Source organism: Alosa alosa, chromosome 17, assembly GCF_017589495.1.
Source record: "Alosa alosa isolate M-15738 ecotype Scorff River chromosome 17, AALO_Geno_1.1, whole genome shotgun sequence".
In the NCBI taxonomy this organism is placed as follows: domain Eukaryota; kingdom Metazoa; phylum Chordata; class Actinopteri; order Clupeiformes; family Clupeidae; genus Alosa; species Alosa alosa.
This window is the reverse complement of record NC_063205.1, coordinates 11,899,735-11,919,652: the sequence shown is the minus strand read 5'-3', so window position 1 is coordinate 11,919,652 and position 19,918 is coordinate 11,899,735. Positions and strand designations below refer to the sequence as shown.

The 19,918-nt window shown below is 44.5% G+C and overlaps 1 protein-coding gene across 3 annotated transcripts in view; it reads left to right on the top strand.

The window, feature by feature from the left end:
• The first annotated feature begins 878 nt into the window (after positions 1 to 878).
• LOC125310770 (lymphoid-restricted membrane protein) overlaps positions 879 to 19,918 on the top strand; it is a 36,912-nt gene continuing 17,872 nt past the window's right edge. For 2 of the 3 annotated variants that reach the window (XM_048268451.1, XM_048268450.1), the window contains exons 1-18: positions 880 to 1,058; positions 2,265 to 3,046; positions 3,503 to 3,610; positions 4,996 to 5,176; positions 5,586 to 5,644; positions 5,931 to 6,006; positions 6,405 to 6,563; positions 10,377 to 10,494; positions 11,252 to 11,302; positions 11,732 to 11,809; positions 13,469 to 13,525; positions 13,709 to 13,768; positions 14,681 to 14,745; positions 14,971 to 15,064; positions 15,631 to 15,768; positions 17,205 to 17,306; positions 18,282 to 18,424; positions 19,563 to 19,671. In XM_048268451.1, coding sequence (XP_048124408.1) covers positions 2,299 to 3,046; positions 3,503 to 3,610; positions 4,996 to 5,176; positions 5,586 to 5,644; positions 5,931 to 6,006; positions 6,405 to 6,563; positions 10,377 to 10,494; positions 11,252 to 11,302; positions 11,732 to 11,809; positions 13,469 to 13,525; positions 13,709 to 13,768; positions 14,681 to 14,745; positions 14,971 to 15,064; positions 15,631 to 15,768; positions 17,205 to 17,306; positions 18,282 to 18,424; positions 19,563 to 19,671 — 2,346 coding nt within the window. In that variant the 5' untranslated portion in view covers positions 880 to 1,058; positions 2,265 to 2,298. Of the gene's footprint in view, positions 1,059 to 2,264; positions 3,047 to 3,502; positions 3,611 to 4,995; positions 5,177 to 5,585; positions 5,645 to 5,930; positions 6,007 to 6,404; positions 6,564 to 10,376; positions 10,495 to 11,251; positions 11,303 to 11,731; positions 11,810 to 13,468; positions 13,526 to 13,708; positions 13,769 to 14,680; positions 14,746 to 14,970; positions 15,065 to 15,630; positions 15,769 to 17,204; positions 17,307 to 18,281; positions 18,425 to 19,562; positions 19,672 to 19,918 lie in introns of all 3 variants that reach the window. The other variant, XM_048268449.1, reaches the window with a different exon arrangement.

The window sequence follows — 19,918 nt, the reverse complement described above, 5'->3', positions numbered from 1 at the left end:
ATTGTTCTTTTTTGCTTATTTTGGTAAAGATAAATCAAACAACAATACCCAATTACAGTTATACTGAAATTACTGAGAAAACAAAATGTAAAAAAATGATTCATGAAAATTAATTAAAATGGAGGATATAGCGTTGAACCAAACTCTTCATTTGAAGCAGGTTTGTTCATTCATAGGACCGTGCATTTTGGCTTAGGAGTTGCTGGGGAAATGAAAGCTTACGGCCATCCTTCCTATCCCTTGTCTATTCTAGGCTACTTGTGCTGTTAAGATTATTGTGCAGTCGAAACACGAGGGAACACATAGGAGTTAGTTGGGCTCTCGTGTAATGACTTTGGCCTCATGGCGTTTGGTCGCATGAGGGGCTCGAGTTACAGTGGCCCAGTTGGTAGCCATATCTGAGTAGGCTGTAAGGGATTGTGTGTGCTTCTATGTGTGTGTGAGAGACATTATGTAACAAATCTGTTCGGTTCATGGCATGGCGTAGGCCTAATAGAAAGGGCATATTCCAGTGAATAAAACGGTTGCCTACATACATAGGAGGAGATGCTTTGTTGTAGACTTACTTTGACAGATAGTCAGTCCTTATGGCCAGTATATACACAGTCTGATTGAATGATGATGTTGAAGCTTGTATGGTCCATATTGAACTTGTAGCCTACAGATTCATTATGCGTGTCATGTGTCCATTAAGCAACTCACACATAGACAAATATATTAGGCTAAATAGCTTAAGTTATATGAGATTTTATACACACAAACCACGACAGAATTCGCTTGTATGTACCTAAAAACATCAGATATTATTGGGTTGTGTGAAATATAGCCTAATGCATATTTTCGACCACATGAGGGCGACGTTTAACTGGTTGTCACTTGTCAGCGCGCATTTGGTCTCGTGGTCTTATATCAGCAACGTCATACAAGCGGTTGATCGAAGTTGGCCAGGTGGGGAAAGATCTTTGTTGAAAAATCCTAAATTAATTCGAAAGGCTGAGCCTTCGTCAGGTCAACATAACGTGGCAAATACGCTCAAAAAAGAATACAAGAGCTGAACGGTGAGTGACAAGTGGATAACTGAAGAAAACAAGTTAACTTGAGGTCATTTGCTTAATTTTGAAGAACGCCTAAATTGCCCTAACCTACGTTTCCACGTTTTTGACAATTTAATGAGGCTACCAGGACCCCTCATCTTCTCCTGGTAAAGTTATCTGACCTCAAATTTCGAGAATCGCCACAAATGCTTTTGATGTTTTATGTGAGTTGGGTCTAATCGTCATACTGAGGCCTTTACACAAGGGTTCAAGTGATCGAACAGATGTTTAGTCGTAACAGATTTGTTTGATTGATTTTAGACACCATTAATTTTTTTATGAATTCAAGTGGTATTTGGTCGACTGTCCCCAACAAAACGTTGATCCTTTGGTTTTCTAGAATCATTCTTAGTTGGACCAACTGCGTTTCTAAACAGTACCCTACAAGTGTCTGTTGTTTTGGAGTAATTTCTACACACGCGACTATTGTTGAAAAATGTGTTTAACCAATTAACAAAATTAAACAAAAAGCAGGCTGATCTTCAACATACAGTGATTTTGTTTTTTTTTTAACTGAGGGATTGCGCAGTTGTGGAAGCATCTGCACTTTAGATTGAGAACAAGAGGAAACTGACAACACTCCAAATGATTGTCCTACAAGAGTATACACACACAGACACCATGTTTTTGTTTGTGCCCAAACTTTCACACAGCGTTCTATGTCCGAGATTTTTTATTTATTTACAAGACATGGGAATAAATATGTACAGTTCTTAAATGGAACACCAGAAGGGATTCCATCCCAGGAGCTGCCATCACTGTTCCTCTGATCTAGGCACCCAACCCTTGGTTAGTTGGTCCCCAGGGCATCTCCCTGTACCTGTAATTAGCTAACTTGAAGTGCCTCTGGATAAGAAGAATGTTATCATATAAGAATATGATAAATAATGCAATGTAACTAAATAAAATGTTTTATTTTCACTAGTATGGACCCTTTCAAGAGAGTTCCATTCTCAGCATCATAGTTGGCCCCACAAGACTTCCTTTTTAACATTCCATATGTTATCTTAATGCAGAGGAAGTAGATTGGGGCCCAAATAGAACGTTCAAGCAACGTTCAGTTTTTGTTTTTATTGATGAAAGGGTCTATAAGACTTGTTAAGCTGCTTTACAAGCTGAGTGTGGTTAGTTTGCCCTTATGGGCCGTTTTCACGTTGGTGTCCCCCCCAGCAGATAGAGGTCTGTGCTCGTCGTCTGCTCCGCCATGGACCTGGCCGTGTCTCAGCGCCACCGCCACAACCCCGTGGACAGCATCTGCCGCAAGCTGAAGACCATCCAGCGCCGCAACCAAGAGGCTGACTCCTCGCCCTTCCACATCCCCCGCTTCCAGTCCAGCAGCTACAACAGCCCCCAGCCCGGGCTCCGCTGCAATCTGGAGTCCATCCTGAAGAAACGCACTGTCCGCTCTGACCACCCGGACACCCCTGCTGTCGGCGCCTCTGCCTCTAAGACTGACGGGTCGTCCACCACCTCCTCCTCATCCATTGGTGCCTCGGCTGCCGCCTTGGGCATGTTGACTCCGAAGGGGTCCCCAGGGAGGTCACAGGGTCGGCGGCTGACCCTTGGCGCGAGCGGAGCGTCGCCACTGGTCACCCCATGCCCTGTCAATGCCACCTACACCATCACAAGCACGGTTACAGACCGACGGACCTCCTTTGGGCTCGGGCAGAGGCAAGGCTGGCAGCGGACCTGCTCCACGCCCGCGGCCGCCCAGTCCGAGACAGACGGGTACTTCACGTTTGGGCGTAGCGCCCCCTACGGGCAGCCTGAGGCAGGGGAGACGCCCGCTGCCAACCCCCTGGAGATGGACGGGGAGAGGGAGAGGAGACGGAGCCCGACGCACAGCCTGCTGTCCTACAACCTGAACTTCTGCACGTCAGACGTCTCCACGCTGCTGGACGGGGATGTGGGCTACCCAGCCCTGGTGGTGAAGAGGCTCTCCCTGGGGGACGGTATGTGGCACACACCTTGACAGGGCCTGGGCCAAATCTTTTCCATGGTCACCATCTGTCGTAGTTATATCAACAATTATATGGGAGGGATGATGGTATTGTTGAACTGCCAATACCTTGCCCCACTATCAAGCCACAGAACAAATTAATTAATTATGTATGCGTTATGCATGGTACCCACCAACCCCTCCCATATTTGTCCATACTGACTTAGCAGCGGCCTTCATCTGAATACAGCTGATTTGCATAACTAATTTTGAACATTTCAATTACACTGACTCTTCTCAGGTGTCCTTGCAACTCAGCATGCATGGATAAAATATGTCCATATCCGCTATTGTGACCATAAGTACTTTGTACAACCAGTGATTCAAAAGTAGCATCTACTTTAAATTTCAGAGCTTAATGACTCAACTTTGGTTGGCGTCATTGTTTTGTGTTTTTTTTACCATACAGGTTTGCTGTCCTCAGAGACCAAGAAGGAGAACATGACTGAGGTCAGCCTCATCTGCGAGGAGGACCTGCTGGACACCATATTCCATGCCTGTGACACTCAGCGCAGAGGTGCAGTCATGTTTCATAGTCACTCAGCGCAGAGGTCCAGTCATGTTTCATAGTCACTCATAAAGGCCAGAGTTGTTAACCCTTAAAGGAGTACGGTGTGACGGGAATGTTGAGAAATGAACGTTCTAAAGAATATCTGGGTTCATTGAATTCAACAGGATTTTAGAACCTTCAATTGTTGCGGAACGTTCAAAAACCTACACCTTTAAGGGTTAAAGTCCAGCTTCAGAAAGTAATTATTGTATTATGTAGTTTTACCTGTGCACTTAACACAGGTTATTTCACTAATTAGAGATATTCCTGGCTAAGGAGTTAGAATCAACTGGTCTAGTGAATGGTTGGAATAAATATGTGGTAGGACTTTTACTTTCTCAAGCCGGACTTTTAAGCCCGGTGTACGTAGGCCGCTGTTGTGCGGAGTTGTAATGACAACAATGGAATCTAATGTAACAAATGTCGAGAGAGGAGTGCGCCGCAGTCATGTCGGCACGGGTGTACGTAGCCCTTAACACCTCTGATAGAGGCCTGCGGTTTAGATAGTGTGAGCGACCAAGCTGATTCTAATGGAACAACTCGGCACACACACACATGCAGTGGTTTTAGAGCTAGTTGGTAATGTATTGGTCACGGTAAAGGCAGTAGCCGGATCACTTTTTGTTCAAATTCAGCAAATTTCGTAATTCGTATAATAATAATATAATCGTGCAGTGCAGAGAAACACAACAGCACTAAGTGGTGTAAATGGAGCTCTTTGAAAGCGTAAAGAGTAAATTTGGGATAACCGAGACTCAAAGCCTTCAAATAGACAATAACACAATGCATAACACAACTGGGGCCTATATTCAGATAGACAGATATGACTTAAAATGCACCAATAATCACTGTCACAAGACGTACAGTAGAAGTCACATGTCTGTGCATTAAAGCATGACTGAAAGAGTCAGACCCAACAAAAGTCTGGATTGAAGTCAGTTCTCTATACGTCTTTTTTATACTATTATGTAGTGTATGGTTTGATGCCTCCAGCTCATTGAACAAAGAAGACTTCATAGATAATTTTTTTTATTTTTCCATGTAAGAATTTTTTCCTAATTTTGTATTACACAATGATCCTTTAGTCAAAGTTTATACGCTAAAGAACCAGTCTACATTTTTTTTTTTTTTTTTTTAATCCAGGGTATTTTTTAGGACCATTTTACTTCAGTTTCCAACACAGCACCCTGAACTTCATCTTCACTTTTAAAGCATCTCTTTGTTTTCCTCAAATTCCATCAGTCACATTGGGAAGAGCATAAGGCACAGCTCAGCCCCCCCTTCCAAACATGGCCCTTCAAGCTTGTCTACTGATGTGTAGTGGGGGCTCACCACTACCCTCTGTTCCCCAGGTAAGGTGTACGTGTCCCGGATTGTGGACTACCTGCGCCACACCACTAGCCGGAGCTCGGAAGACAGTGGCCTGGAGGAGCTGTGCAACATGCTGGACCCAGACAACAAGGACATCTCCATCGACCTGGACACCTACCACGCCGTCATGAAGGAGTGGATTGAGGACTGCCGCAATCAGGGGTACAAACTTCATTTGCGTTTGGCTAAATACAGTGGGCCACCTCATACAACTAAACCCCAAGAAAGAACTGGAGCACACAATAGCTTTACTAGGTGCAAAGAACTTATGCTTCTATGCACACAGTGTTCTCATAGGTCATCAACATATTGACAATATATCAACATAGTGATATTAAACGGTAGACATTTACATATTTTTACCACATCTTTAGTTATCATTAGCAGATACACTCTTCCATGTGTTACTTTTTTTCTACTTGGATTGTGTAGTGGCTCTTGTCCTGCCCAGGCGTAGCCCCCGTATAAAAGCTGATAGTGGTACATTCCAACCGAGTGTGATAACCCTGAGAGAGGCGCACATGTGGGGGTGTTTTAATGTTTCCATGTGGTTTCTTCCTCTCCTACACAGAGATGACACGGCAGAGAATGTGACCCAGGAGTCGGTGAAAGTACCAGACAGTTTAGCAGGTGATGAACCTTTTGACTACAGGCCAAACATTTCTGTGGAAACCCATATTGTCTGCTGAAACGAATGAATTATTAACAGTCTAAAGGAAACTTTTTTTTTTTTTTTTTTTTTTTGTGTGTGTGTACTTCTTAATCTTCCGTCGTAGTAACTGAAGTTTAGTGCTGTCCCCTCCCCTCTCCTTTCTCCTTTCTCCTTTTTCCTTCTGACTTTTTACTTAACACTGAACCAACTCGTGCTTTCTTGCTTTCTTTCTGTTTTTGCTCTTTTGCTCTTTTAACTTTTCAGCGAAGAGATCAGCTCTGTTAAACATGACCTCAGGCAGCCTTGAAGCGTTTGGTGGAGAGACGACCAAAAGTGACCTGTGAGTATCACAGTGTGTGTTTGTGAGAGAGAGAGATTCCTCTGTGTTTTGTAGTGTTCCCTAGTACACTGATGGCTATACACAAATATAATCATGTGCAAAGTGTGTGGGTATGAGCATAAGTACACCAGCATGTTTGTGGGTCGCTATTTTCGACTCTACTTATTTGTAAAGTGACTGGTTTTATAACAGTTACTTTTATCCAAAACGGCAGACTTGCAATGGCTTATTTCGGAATCAAACCCAGGCCAACCAATTGTCAGGCAATGATGCTATCGTTGTTCCACCATGGCCACACAATTGTATGTGTTGTGTATTGTATGTATTGTAGTAGCCTGTCTGTGTTTATGCATCTCAAGCAAGTGAGCATTGACGGCCTGCGCCCCTTGCCTTTGCAGGGAGACCTCCGACTTGATCTACTGTGTGGCAGACCTACAGTTCACCAATCAGAAGCTGCAGGAGGAGATCCGCAAGCTCAAACAGGCCATGGAGTCCATGGAGGACACCAATCAGAAGCTCATCGAGGAGAATGATGACCTCAAGACTCAAGCCAAAGTGTACGCAAAGTCTTTTTCACATTTTCCACTTCCTCATTCGTTGTCTCTGAGACGCTCGACGGTGTTTTAAGCCCCCACCGTCGACTTCAAGGCAGCACTGCGACCGTCGACTTCTAGGCAACTTAACCCTAACCCTTGCCTAACCCTTGTGCCTTCCATTCAGCGCTGCTTGGAAGATGACGTTGGGGGCTTAAAACACCATTGTCCCTCTGAGACATATGATCAAATACCTATATGATGGATGCAGTGGTCAGGATTTCCTATGTGTCTTTTAAGTACTTCAGTTTTAAGGGCCGTTCACACCAAGAATGATGGCAAAAAAAGTATCGTTCTAGGTCATATGAATGACCACGACCACAGAGTAAATATAACGCTAACAGCATGAAGAGCGATATCATCGGAGATCACAAAGCGATTTTAGAATGATAAAAATCTGACAGCCAATCACAATCCATCACATTTTAGACCTCATTCATCAATACAAGGAGAGAGACTTCCCTTATTGTTTGTCAGTGTGGTCGTTCATATCGTTCTAGTTAGTTATCTTTATTGTTGTCGTTCTTGCTGTGAGCGGCCCTTTAGACTGACACCCCCCTGGATGTTGGGAAGTGCTACTATTTTGTGAGGGACCACTCTGAGGGCTTGTATGTGAAATAGGTTATGTATAAGTATATATACTCTTTTGATCCCGTGAGGGAAATTTGGTCTCTGCATTTATCCCAATTCGTGAATTAGTGAAACACACTGCACACAGTGAACACACAGTGAGTCACTAATACCGGCGCAGTGAGCTGCCTGCAACAACAGCGGCGCTCGGGGAGCAGTGAGGGGTTAGGTACCTTGCTCAAGGGCACTTCAGCCATGGCCTACTGGTCGGGGTTTGAACCGGCAACCCTCCAGTTACAAGTCCGAAGCGCTAACCAGTAGGCCACGGCTGCCCCGTGCATGGTTAGCATTTGACCGTGTGAAATGACAATCTTTAACTGGACACCAGACTATTTTTTTTTATCACCTTTGGGCAGAAGAATTTATATTCCTGGCGAACGTAAGATCACTGGACAATAAGATGGACTACATTCGGTTGCTAAGATCAGCAAACAAGACAGTGAGTAACTGCTGCGTGACTGTTTTACTGAATCATGGCTCAACGAGAACATCCCCGACTCTGCTATACACCTGGAGCAGCTAACGTGCTATCGAGCTGACCGAGCCCTAGCAGACAAAAAACGTAGTGGAGGAGTTTGTGTTTACACACATGATGCTTGGTGCTGAGACGCTACGGTAGTACACAGACACTGCTCTCCACTGGCTGAGTTTATGATCATTAAGTGCCGACCCTTCTACCTCCCCAGGGAATTCACTGCGATTCTGCTGGTCGTGGTGTACATCCCCCAGCAACAAAAACAGTGATAGGAGCATGGCACTGAATGAGCTGTATCGGGCCGTCAGTGAACAACAAAGTGAACACCCGGATGCCTTCACAATCATCTCTGGAGATTTCAATCACGCCAATCTCAAAACTGTACTACCAAAATTTCACCAACATGTAAACTTCCCAACAAGCGGACAAAATACCCTGGACCTTGTTTACACCCCACAGAAAGAAGCCTACAAAGCCAAACCCCTCCCCCACATCGGACAGTCAGACCACATAGCATCCTACTGCTGCCCCGATACAGAAAAAGAGCAAAAGTCACCAAACCAGTTCTGAAGGAGGTGAGTGTGGCCGGAGGGGGCCGTCTCAACTTCAGGACTGCTTTGAAACAACAGACTGGGATATTTTCAAAACAGCTGCCACCCACAACAACCACATTGACATTGAGGAATACACAGACACTGTGACCTCCTACATCACCAAATGCATCGATGATGTTACAGAAATAAAACACATCACCTCACTGGCCAACCAGAAGCCATGGCTGACAGGAGACGTCCACAGACTGCTGAGGGCCAGAGACAAAGCCTTCAGAGCTGGAGATGTAGCTGGCCTAAGAACAGCGAGGGCAGGGCATACAGGCCATCACTGACTACAAGCCTGCGCCACGGAGCTGTGAGAACAACACCTCTCTGCTAAATGACCTGAACAGTTTTTTCTGCCCGTTTTGAAGCACAAAATGACACTCACCCACAGAAACCCCACCTCCCCCCACGACCAACCCCTGTACCTGTCCTCTGCCAGCGTGAAGAGGACACTAGCCACCATTAACCCGCGCCAAAGCAGCAGGCCCAGACAACATACCAGGCCGAAGTGTTGAAGGACTGTGCAGAAGAGCTGAAGGATGTTTTACAGACATTTTCAACACCTCTCTGGAGCAAAGCAGTCATCCCATCACTTTTAAAGCTGCCACCATCATACCTGTGCCAAAGAAATCATCACCATCATGCTTCAATGACTACTGTCCTGTAGCACTCACGCCCATAATCATGAAGTGCTTGAGCGGCTAGTCATGTCACACATCAAAGCCACCCTACCCCCACCCTGGACCCCTTCCAGTTTGCATACCGAGCCAAACGATCCACGGAGGATGCAATCTGCTCTGCCCTCCATCCAGCCCTCACCCACTTGGACAATAAAGACTCATATGTGAGAATGCTGTTCATAGACTTCAGTTCAGCATTCAATACCATAATACCACAACAACTCCTCAGCAAACTGGACAAGCTAGGATTCAGCACCTCCCTCTGCAACTGGCTGCTGGACTTCCTGTTGCAGAGACCACCAAGCACAATGCGTGTCGGGGAACAACACCTCAAGCACTCTGACCGAGCACTGGGGCCCTTAAGGCTGTGTGCTCAGCCCCCTACTCTTCACACTGCTAACACATGACTGTACAACCACTAACAGCTCAACCATCTGGTGAAGTTTGCGGACGACACAACACTGGTGGGCCTCATCACTAAGGGCGATGAGGCTCACTACAGAGAAGAAGTAGACCTGCTGGCTAAATGGTGCAAAGACAACAACCTCCTGCTGAATGTCAGCAAAACCACAAACAACTGCCACCACTGTCCATCGACGGAGATGCTGTGGAGAGAGTGAGCAGCACAAAATTCCTGGGGTTGCACATCAGCGACGACCTCTCCTGGACCACCAACACCGCATCACTGGAAGAAAGCCCTTGGCGCCTCTCTCTGCGCCAAATTGAAGAAGGCAAGTGCCGCCTCCGTCATGACCACATTCTACAGAGGGACCATCGAGCATCGTGTCCAGCTGCATCACAGTGTGGGGCGGAAGCTGCACAGATCAGAACAGGAAGACCCTCCAGCACATTGTTAACACAGCTAAGAGGATCATTGGAGCACCACTCCCCTCCCTGTAGGACATTTACACCACCCACCTCACCCGCAAAGCACTAATGATTGTCAAGGACACAACCCACCCTGCACACAAACTGTTCAGCCTCCTGCCCTCTGGAAAGAGGTACAGGAGCCTCCGCTCCCCGCACCACCAGACTTGCAAGTAGCTTCATCCACCAAGCAATCAGGATGCTGAACACTCTACCCACTCTCCCATCACTGACAGCCCCCCCACCCAGGATCCTGTCTACCCTAACCCTCATCTGCTCCAAGCAAGCCTGATTGAAACAAATGTAATTCAAATATTCTATATATCTGGTGTGTTCACATAAGATTTTTCTTTTTTTAATTGATTATTATCATGCTTGTTAAGAGGGAGTGTTGAAAATGATTAAATGTCTCATGCAATAATGACTGTTTTTCAGTGTCCCAGGGAGACACACCTGCAGAGTAGGAGAGTTGATGCTCTGCTGATTTGAGCATGTAAATTATGCCATTCTGCATTATGGCCCACAGGGGGCAGCAGCTGCTGCAGAAGGAGAAGATGCTGAAGGAGGAGGTGGAGGAGATGAAGATGACTCTGAGCTCGTCTGAGGAGAGTCGAGCTCAGGCTTCCGCCCGGAGCAAACAGATGGTGAGGGAGACATTCAAGGCCCTAGACACTAGACAGATGATGATATCGCCATCATCACCATCATAATGATGTAGTACAATAAAATGCACATTGAATGGCACCTGGGGTTACTTCACAAAACCACAGATGTATTATTATCAGATTTATTCTGAATTGTGGTATTTGCTTGGACCATGGTAACTTCAGTTCTTGGAGTATAGCTCTGCTAGCCAATCGAGTGATGGGCAGACAGACAGAATAGATCCCATGTGATTGTGATAATGAGGTGTTTACATCGTCGTGGTAACTGGCTGATTGGCAGATCCCGATGTTCCCTGGCGCAAAGTGAACCGATAGATTACTGAAAAAGCTTGTTAGTTCCCACTTCCCAATTATTTTTTATCAGGGCTGGCAATGTTGCTAAAGCTGACTCACTGTTAGCTTGCAGGCACAGAACGACTTGCATATGGAACAGATGACCAGCTTGAGAGGGGACAGAATTTTAAACTAGAGGGGGGAACACTACATTCCTGTCAGAGCAGATGTCATATGAAACAGAGGAGCAACCACGGATAGACACTTCATGTTCCTGTTAAAAATATCACAGTGTTGCCGTTCAGTCTGTCACTTATGGAAATATGAATAATCATCTGAAGCATACTAATGAATGTAAAAATAAACTCAATATGACGAACATTTGAGGTGAGGTTATGTTCTTTTGAAGGTGAGGCTCTATATGAGGTTCTTAAACCCCTGATTTTGCTCTTTTTGCCCTCAGGAGCGGGAGAATCAGGGTCTCATTTCAAAGATCTCTGCTCTTCAAGAAGAGGTACAGCTTTTACCGTGCTCTGCTAACCATCATCCACCTTCTCTCATTAACCCAGTCTGTAGCAATATATGTCCTTCTCCTAACTGATCCCCAGGTCAACCGCAATGACATGCTTACACAAATGAATGTTTATATAATGTAGGTACTTTTTATTGATGTGCTTTATGTATATAATTCAACACCGCACAGAGAAAGTGATCAGCTCCACTGTGCTGCTGAAAAAAGATGCCGACCACGTTGAGTTATTATGAATGAGGATGAAGGTGTTATATTCACTATGTGATGTCAGCCTGCAGATATTCCTCTCATTGCTATATCCCATCTCTCTCCCATTCTTATTGTGATTCTTCTCCATCTTCAACCATTTCCTGTTTCATTCTTTGTCTTCGCATTCATAACCACAAACCACGGCTGGGGTCTTTTCACCAGAACATCAAAGTCACCATGGAGATGGATGACCTTCAGAAGAAGATGGGAGACCTGTGTGATCTCAATGCTGACCTTCAGGTTTGTCACATAGCCATTCCTTAAGCAAACCGCCTCTTGTAGTCCATTTTTCCATCTATCCATGAATACACTGATCAGCTCGATCTTTCTTTCTTTCTTTCTTTCTTTCTTTCTTTCTTTCTTTCTTTCTTTCTTTCTTTCTTTCTTCTTCTCTCTCTTTTTCTTTCTCTCTCTTTTCTCTCTCTCTCTCTCTCTCTCTCTCTCTCTCTCTCTCTCTCTCTCTCTCTCTCTCTCTCTCTTTCTCCTCTCTCTCTCTCTCTTTTTTTCTTTTCTTTCTTTTTTTTTTTTTTCTCTTTTTTCTTTCTTTCTTTTCTTTCTTTCTTTCTTTTTTCTTTTTCTTTCTTGCTTCTCTCTCTCTTTTTTTTTTTTTTTCTCTCTCTTTCTCTTTTCTTTCTCTTTTTCTCTCTCTTTTTCTCTTTTCTTTTTTTCTCTTTCTTTTCTCTCTCTCTTTTCTCTTTCTCTTTTTCTCTCTCTCTCTTTTTCTCTTTCTCTCTCTTTTTCTCTTTCTCTTTCTCTCTCTCTCTCTCTCTCTTTTTTCTTTTTCTCTTTTTCTCTCTCTCTCTTTCTTTCTTTCTCTCTCTCTTTTTTTCTTTCTCTCTTTCTTTTCTCTTTTTTCTCTTTCTTTCTTCTCTTTCTCTTTTTCTCTTTTTCTTTTTTCTTTTCTCTCTCTCTCTTTTCTCTCTCTCTCTCTTTTTCTCTTTTCTCTTTTTCTCTTTTCTCTTTCTCTCTCTCTCTTTTTTCTCTTTCTCTCTCTTTTTTTCTCTCTCTTTCTTTCTTCTCTTTTTCTCTCTTTCTTTTCTTTCTCTCTCTCTCTTCTCTCTCTCTCTCTTTTTCTCTCTCTCTCTCTCTCTCTTTTTTTCTCTCTTCTCTCTTTTTTTTCTCTCTCTCTCTCTCTCTTTTCTCTTTCTCTTCTCTCTCTTTTTCTCTTTCTCTTTCTCTCTCTCTCTCTTCTCTTTCTCTCTTTCTTTCTCTCACTTTCTTTCTTCTCTTTCTCTCTCTTTCTTTCTTCTCTCTCTCTCTTCTCTCTTTCTCTCTCTCTCTCTCTTCTCTCTTTTTTCTCTCTTTTTTTCTCTTTTTTCTCTTTCTCTCTCTTTTTTTCTCTTTCTCTCTCTTTTTCTCTCTCTCTCTTTTTCTCTTTCTCTTTTTCTCTTTCTCTTTCTCTTTCTCTTTCTCTCTCTCTCTCTTCTCTTTCTCTCTCTCTTTTCTCTTTTCTCTCTCTTTCTTTCTCTCTCTTTCTTTCTTCTCTTTCTCTCTCTTTCTTCTCTCTCTCTCTTCTCTCTCTCTCTCTTTTTCTCTCTCTCTTTCTCTCTCTTTCTTCTCTTTTTCTCTCTCTCTCTTTTCTCTCTCTCTCTCTTTTCTCTCTCTCTCTCTCTCTTTCTTTCTTTTTTCTCTTTCTCTTTCTTTCTTTCTCTCTCTCTCTCTTCTCTCTCTCTCTCTCTCTCTTTTCTCTCTTTCTTCTCTTTCTCTCTCTCTTTTCTTCTCTCTCTCTCTTTCTCTCTCTCTCTCTCTTTTCTCTTTTTCTCTCTCTTTTTTTCTCTTTTCTCTTTTCTCTTTTCTCTTTTTTTCTCTTTCTCTTTTCTCTTTCTCTCTTCTTCTTTTCTCTCTTTCTTTCTTTCTCTCTTCTCTCTCTCTCTCTCTCTCTCTCTCTCTCTCTCTCAGGTTCAGATCCATTCATTTGATGCTGTTCTGAGGGAAAAGGATTCTGTTATATGTCAGGTCAGTCCATTTAATATTGAGGTCTTGTTTGTCTGTTTACTTTGGATGATTATGGGGTGCTGCCTCAACACAATTTGTTAATGTTAAGATTTACTACTTCTTTTAAATACATTTTTTCATTTTCAATATGACGGTGTCTTCTTCCTTGAGCTTGTCAGAATCACTCATCTTTGTGTTCTGTAGAAAAACAGGCATTTAGAAGATCTCAAGGCAGTTATAGTGGAGTACTCTTCTGTTACTGAGGTAAGACACTTTTAAAGGAGAATTCCGGTGTGATATTGACCTAAAGTGTATTGAAACATGATACCGAGTGTGAACGTATGTCTCATAGCCCATCTCGACTTGTCCCCTGCACTCCAAAATCTGGCGCTAGTTAGCCGATGCTACCAACAACTTTTCAGGTACTGGTGCTTGACGACATCGGGACTAACCATGCAAATAAATCACTGTTTTACACCCCATTTACGAGGGCTCAATGTATCTCCACACTTCATTGGTAGACTTCCCTGGGGCCCTGACATTTAAGCGAGACATTGAGAACTTTGAAAAGCACTGGTAGTTTTACTTACAAGGCGATTTATACAGACAGTATCTTCCGCAGTTTTGCGTTTGCAGCCATCTTGAATTTAATCCGCGATAAATTCGAACAGCGAGTAAGAATGAACAGGTATGATAAAGGGATCAGATTCCAAAATAATTCGGGTGGAAATGCATGGATTCGGTTTCTTCCAGTGGCAACAGCTGGAATCCATGCGCTCCAGTGAATGTGGAATCTGAATCCCTATCTTCTATATTCGTCTTACTGTGCTTCATTTCCCAAATCCCAATGAAGTGTGGAGATACATTGAGCCTCGTAAATGGGTGTAAAACAGTGATTTATTTGCATGGCTATGCCGATGCCGAAGCACCAGTACTGAAAAAGTTGTTGGTAGCATCTAAGGCTAACTAGCCTCCAGATTTTTGGAGTGCAGGGGACAAGTCGAGGATGGGCTATGGACATACGTTCACACTGGGTATCATGTTTCAATACACTTTAGGTCAATATCACACCGGAATTCTCCTTTAATGTTGACTGCAGACTTTTGAGGAAGAAGAAGATTCATGTTTTTAGACACTCTGTAAAGGTCCTGTTGTTGATGCGTGTGTGTGTGTTAGATTTTGAGGGCAGACAAGACAAAGCTGGAGAATCAGATGCAGATGATGCAGCCAGATATAACCTCGTGAGTATGGAACAGTCACACACACAGATGAATGTTGTGAACACACAAACGTTATTGTGACTATGAATGCCCTTGTTTAAACTTGTTCAAAGTGAAAATGATTTCAGTGCACGCAAACACACCCACACCCCACCCCCACCCCCACCCACACACACACACACACACACACACACACAGAGTAAGCACAGCACACACAATTGAACTTATATTGGTGTTCTCTGGCAGTGCGGGTCTGTCTCTGTCGGTGGCGTACCGGCTCAACCAGACCAGTCTGGGCTCCCTGCAGACTGAACTAGCCCTGGCACAGAACCCTCTGGAGGTAAGCTCCGCTTCTCCCACGCACACATTACACCAGGCATGGTGTGTCTGTGTCTGTGCCTGTGCCTGTGCCTGTGCCTGGGTGTGGGTGTGTGAGTGTGAGTGCGTGTGTATGTATAGGGTCCAGCAACAGGAGAATCAAAAGCAGCAGCTAAAGGATGAACTGGACCAGCTGAAAACCACTATGTGTGTACACGTGCACAGATTGATAGCAAGAGAGACAAATGTGTGTGTGTGTGTGTGGCGAGAGACGTCGTATGTGTGTGGAGAGTGTTGATAATATTTTTAGAAACCGAGAGGGCCCTTACACTCTCACGTACGCTTCCTGTGTTTGCTCTGTAAACTGACTTGCTATTTTTTATATCAGGTGTTCACAAGTTCAAGTTTATCTATGTAACACATTATCAGACACAGGGGTCGCTCAATATACTTTACATTTACTCTTTCAGCAGGGCAAAGATTTTTTTTAAAAGTTGTCTTCACTGTTTAGTGTGTTTTTGTGTTTGTGTATACATGTTCTCTTATTAACGTGTGTGTGTGTGTGTGTGTGTTCCTGTGTTCCTCCAGGGTGTGGAGCGCTTCTCCACCTCCATGTGTATGGCCTCTCCGCTGGACGAGACCCTGGACAGAGAGGTGCTATTGCTCATGCAGGGCCCCACACCGGAGCAGCAGTCCCTGGAGTTCAAAAGCCTCATCCGCAGACTGGTAACACTCGCCAGAGAGAGAGAGAGAGAGAGAGAGAGAGAGAGAGAGGAAGGAAAGGGGGAAATAATAAGTTAAACCTAAAAACTTTAAATTAAAAGAAACAAATTATAAAAAAACAAAACAATGACCATTGAAACTGTATGGCAAAGGGGAAGGTTATGGCCTTCAATTGCCACTTTTCCTTTTTTAACAAAATACAGGAAGTGCTATGGTGATACTTCATACACCACACACCCCTAAACCACACTATAAACATAGACAACATTCAAAAGACTGTCGTTTGTGTAACATTACTCACACATACATAGTGAGAGAGCGAGATAGAGAGAGACTAGTTTTTACGGCTGTCAGAGATCAGAGCATACGGTAGCCAGAATAAAGTGTGAGTGGGGGAAGCTGTGGCCCAAGCGGCAGCATGTCATACCACATAAAGTACTAGTGCCAGGTTCCAGTCCGACCTGCGTCCATTTCTCAATCCCACACCCCATTTCTCTCCCATTCATTTCCTGTCTACGCTCCACTGTCCTGTCAATAAAGGCTGTTACATTGGTTTTTTTTATAGGTGCGAGTTTGGAATTTTTAGGGTTACCTTTTTTATTCTCTGACAGAAAAGCACTGGCATGGCACTGGGGAGTGCTCCACTCCCGCACTTCATCAAAACAGTTCTCCCACACTGCTTTGTTTGTTGTTGATTTGGACGACATATCTCCACCTCCGTTGTACATTTAACAAGCACAGTCAGTGCACTCATCCAAACTCTTGATTATAATGGGGGGGAATGAAATATATGAAGCATGTATGAGCCCAATGAGAACAATGAGAAGGAGGAATAATGAGGATGCAGTGAGATGCGGACAGGGAACCAGAGGAGGACATGCTAAGAAGGAACATGGGAAACCGAAGTCATGCGTAATAGCCTACTGTGTGAAGGAGAACAGCATAGACTAGTGTAGGGGTGCTTTGGCCCAACTGGCTACAGCATCCATACCACCTTGTGCCCACGTGTCCATGGACACCCGAGTTGGAGTCTGACTCCGGTTATTTCCCGATCCCACCCAGTCTCTCTCTCCCAGTGGCTTGCTGTCACTCTTCACGGTCCTCTATTTAAAGGCGACGTTCCATTCTATTCTATGAGTTTAAAGCAAGGGAAATCTCTGTGCCTGAAACCAGATCAGAAATGTTCGAAGCTTTTAAATATAATTATTTATTTACATTTTAAAATGTCCTGGTGAACGTCTGAGCCCTCTATTTTTATTCTTTTTTTGAAAGTATACATTTTTGGGCTTTTGCCTTTTAAATAGAATGGAATGTCAGCTTGGGTGAAGAGTATGAAGAGACAGCCGAGCAGGACTCGGATAGGTTGTAGTAATTAAGTTCCTTGTTCTTGCTTTGTAATCCTGTGTTTTGGTTTGTGTTGGGGGTTTTTTGTGTCATAGAGGAAAGAGTTTCAGGAAGACCGCTACACTGTTCTATCAGCATTGAGGAACCATCCAGCTGCTCATGATGAACAGGAGATTTCCAACAATCAGAAACTTCAGGTGAGACGGTGGCTGGGCCTTGGATGACCACCTTTATGTCTGGGAATTCACATACTTTTGTTTTAATATGTCCTCTGAATATAAATGTTGGAGGACCGGTATTCTAGAATCCAATTACAAAAAGAATTGTGTGTGTAATTACTTGTGAGTGAATAAGTGTCTGTGTGTGTAATAAGTGACTTGTGTGTATATGTGTGGGCAGGTGGAATGTTTACTAGTGCTGGCACCATTAGCGGCTAATGCAGAGGAGTTGTTTGTTTTGTGATTAGGGCCACTTGTGCGGTTAGTTTATCATCATGTTGAAGATTACATAAGATGGCCGCGCTGCTCACATCTCTCGGGATCCCTCTACCTACTTTATTATATAACCCCTCCTCTAGTGCCTCTAGCCTCTACCCACCACCCGCCTACCCCCATTTCCTCTGCTCTCTCAGGCAGAGAGGAACACTCAGTCTGTGCTGCCAAGCGTGAAGATGTGAATGTGTGTGTCTGTGTCTCTCTCTCTCACACACACACACACACACACACACACACACATACACCCCCTACACATACGAACTTGCATGCACACACTATTGCATAGAAACACTTGCACTCACAAGCGCCCCCCCCCAACACACACAGTCATGTACAAAAAAATAACGTGACACACACACACAAAATCAGTCCCTTCTGACCCTCCCCTCGAGCTGTATTGTTGCATATTTGTTACTGTCCTGTGTTGTGCTCTGTTATAGAGCACATAGCATGTGGTCTGCTAGTTCAGCTCAGGGGTAAACGGCTCACCACTAATCAGATCTACCCCCGTTTTATTGTTTTATTATTCTCTCTCTCTTTCTCTCTCTTTCTCTCTCGTCTTTCTTTCTCTCTTGTCTCTTTCTTTCTTTCTTTCTTTCTTTCTTTCTTTCTTTCTTTCTTGAGCCGTAGAAGTAAATAGAATTGTGCTTAATGATCCCCCTTCCCCTCTGTATGCAGGTTGAGTGTGAGCGGCGTCGGCAGGACTGGGCCCAGGTTCTGGAGCAGCTGCAGCAGTACACAGACTCCCTGGAGAAGGAGCTGCTGAAGATGGCCAGCAACATGCGCCGCTCGCGCACCGAGATCCTGCACCTGTCCATCAGGTGAGCAGCCCTCCCCCTGTAGTCCCAACCTGGACCAATCTGGATCTGCTGTGGGACTGTGTGTGTCAATTTCAATTTAATAGCACTTATAGAGCGGCAAAACATTACACATGTCTCATGGCGCTTTACGGAGTGTTAAACAATGTGTGTGTGCATGAGATTGATAATATCTCTTTCTTTCCTACATGCCAAAAGGTCATGGAGGACATTTGTTCCATTATATTTGTAATCCTATAGTCAGTTACTTTGTTTCTGCCATCTATTTTGCCTTCTGTTTGTCCCATCTCTCTCTTTCTTTCTTCAGTTCTCTTTCCCATAATACTCTCCTGCTCAACTGCACTCTGCCTTGAGTGCATGAGCAGTACAGATGTAGAACTAGCCGTGGATCTGTTGAGGAGAATTTAATCTTCACAGAAAGCGAAAGGTCACGTTATTGCCTCCGTGTCCTTGGCAACCACCGCTGTCGGCTTTAGCTCTAACTGACTGACCGAGCACTGATGGACTCAAATGAGCCTCGCGTCTCAGAATGATTGACACTTGTGGGGGAGGAGCCATCTAAGAACCGCCCCCCCTCCCGCATAACCGGAGGAGGTTATGGCTGGACCTTATGCTCTACCCACCCACCTCACATCAACTCCATTTTTGGCTCCAGACTGAAGATATTTGTCTTGCTTTTTCTTTTTTCTAAACAAGATCTAGAATCTAGAATGGATGGGGGTGGGCGGTGGTAAGGGGGTGTTTTGCGGAGTGTATGGAGGGGGCTGGATAAAAAGTGAGTCGTGCAGGATTTCGGACGCTGTTATCAGTCGGAGGTGTGGGAACGGACCAGGCCGTTCGCTGGGCTAGCAGCCGCTACTGTGACAGCCCTGTGGGTTTCTGGGAGAAGCGAAGGCCTTGGACAGAAGTTGGGGGGGGCCATGGGACACTGTATGGGCCTGCGGATTGGGTATAATACGTCTGCCTTCTAGATGCCAGTGCGCATTGTCATATCGGATGAACAGTTCTCATCATTTGAGTTCAAGGCAGTTAGGAGTACTGGGCTGGGTGTAGGAAATGTTGAATTAATGGAAGTTACTGTGTCAATGTTCTGTAAAGTGATGGGATACTGATGCTCTTCCTTCTGTGTGTGTGTGTGTAGGGTCCAGGAACAGGAGAATCAGAAACAGCAGCTAAAGGATGAGCTGGACCAGCAGAAAACCCCGCCGGACAGCAGAGAGGCCAGCTGCCAAACACCTGATGTACCACAGGTAGGGGGAGGCCGTGTGTGTGTGTGTGTGTGTGTGTGTGTGTGTGTGTGTCAGTCAGTACACATCTCAGAAGCTGCAGATATCGACTTCATGGTAGATGTGTGTTTAGCAGAGGTCATCACCACCATTAAGGGCTATGCTGTTGGCATGTGAACCAGGTGCGTCATTGGTTTATTTCAGTGCAGAATCACTGACACACTGTTTTAGTGGAGTGGAGTACATTTCCACACAGACATGAGGGCTGCTT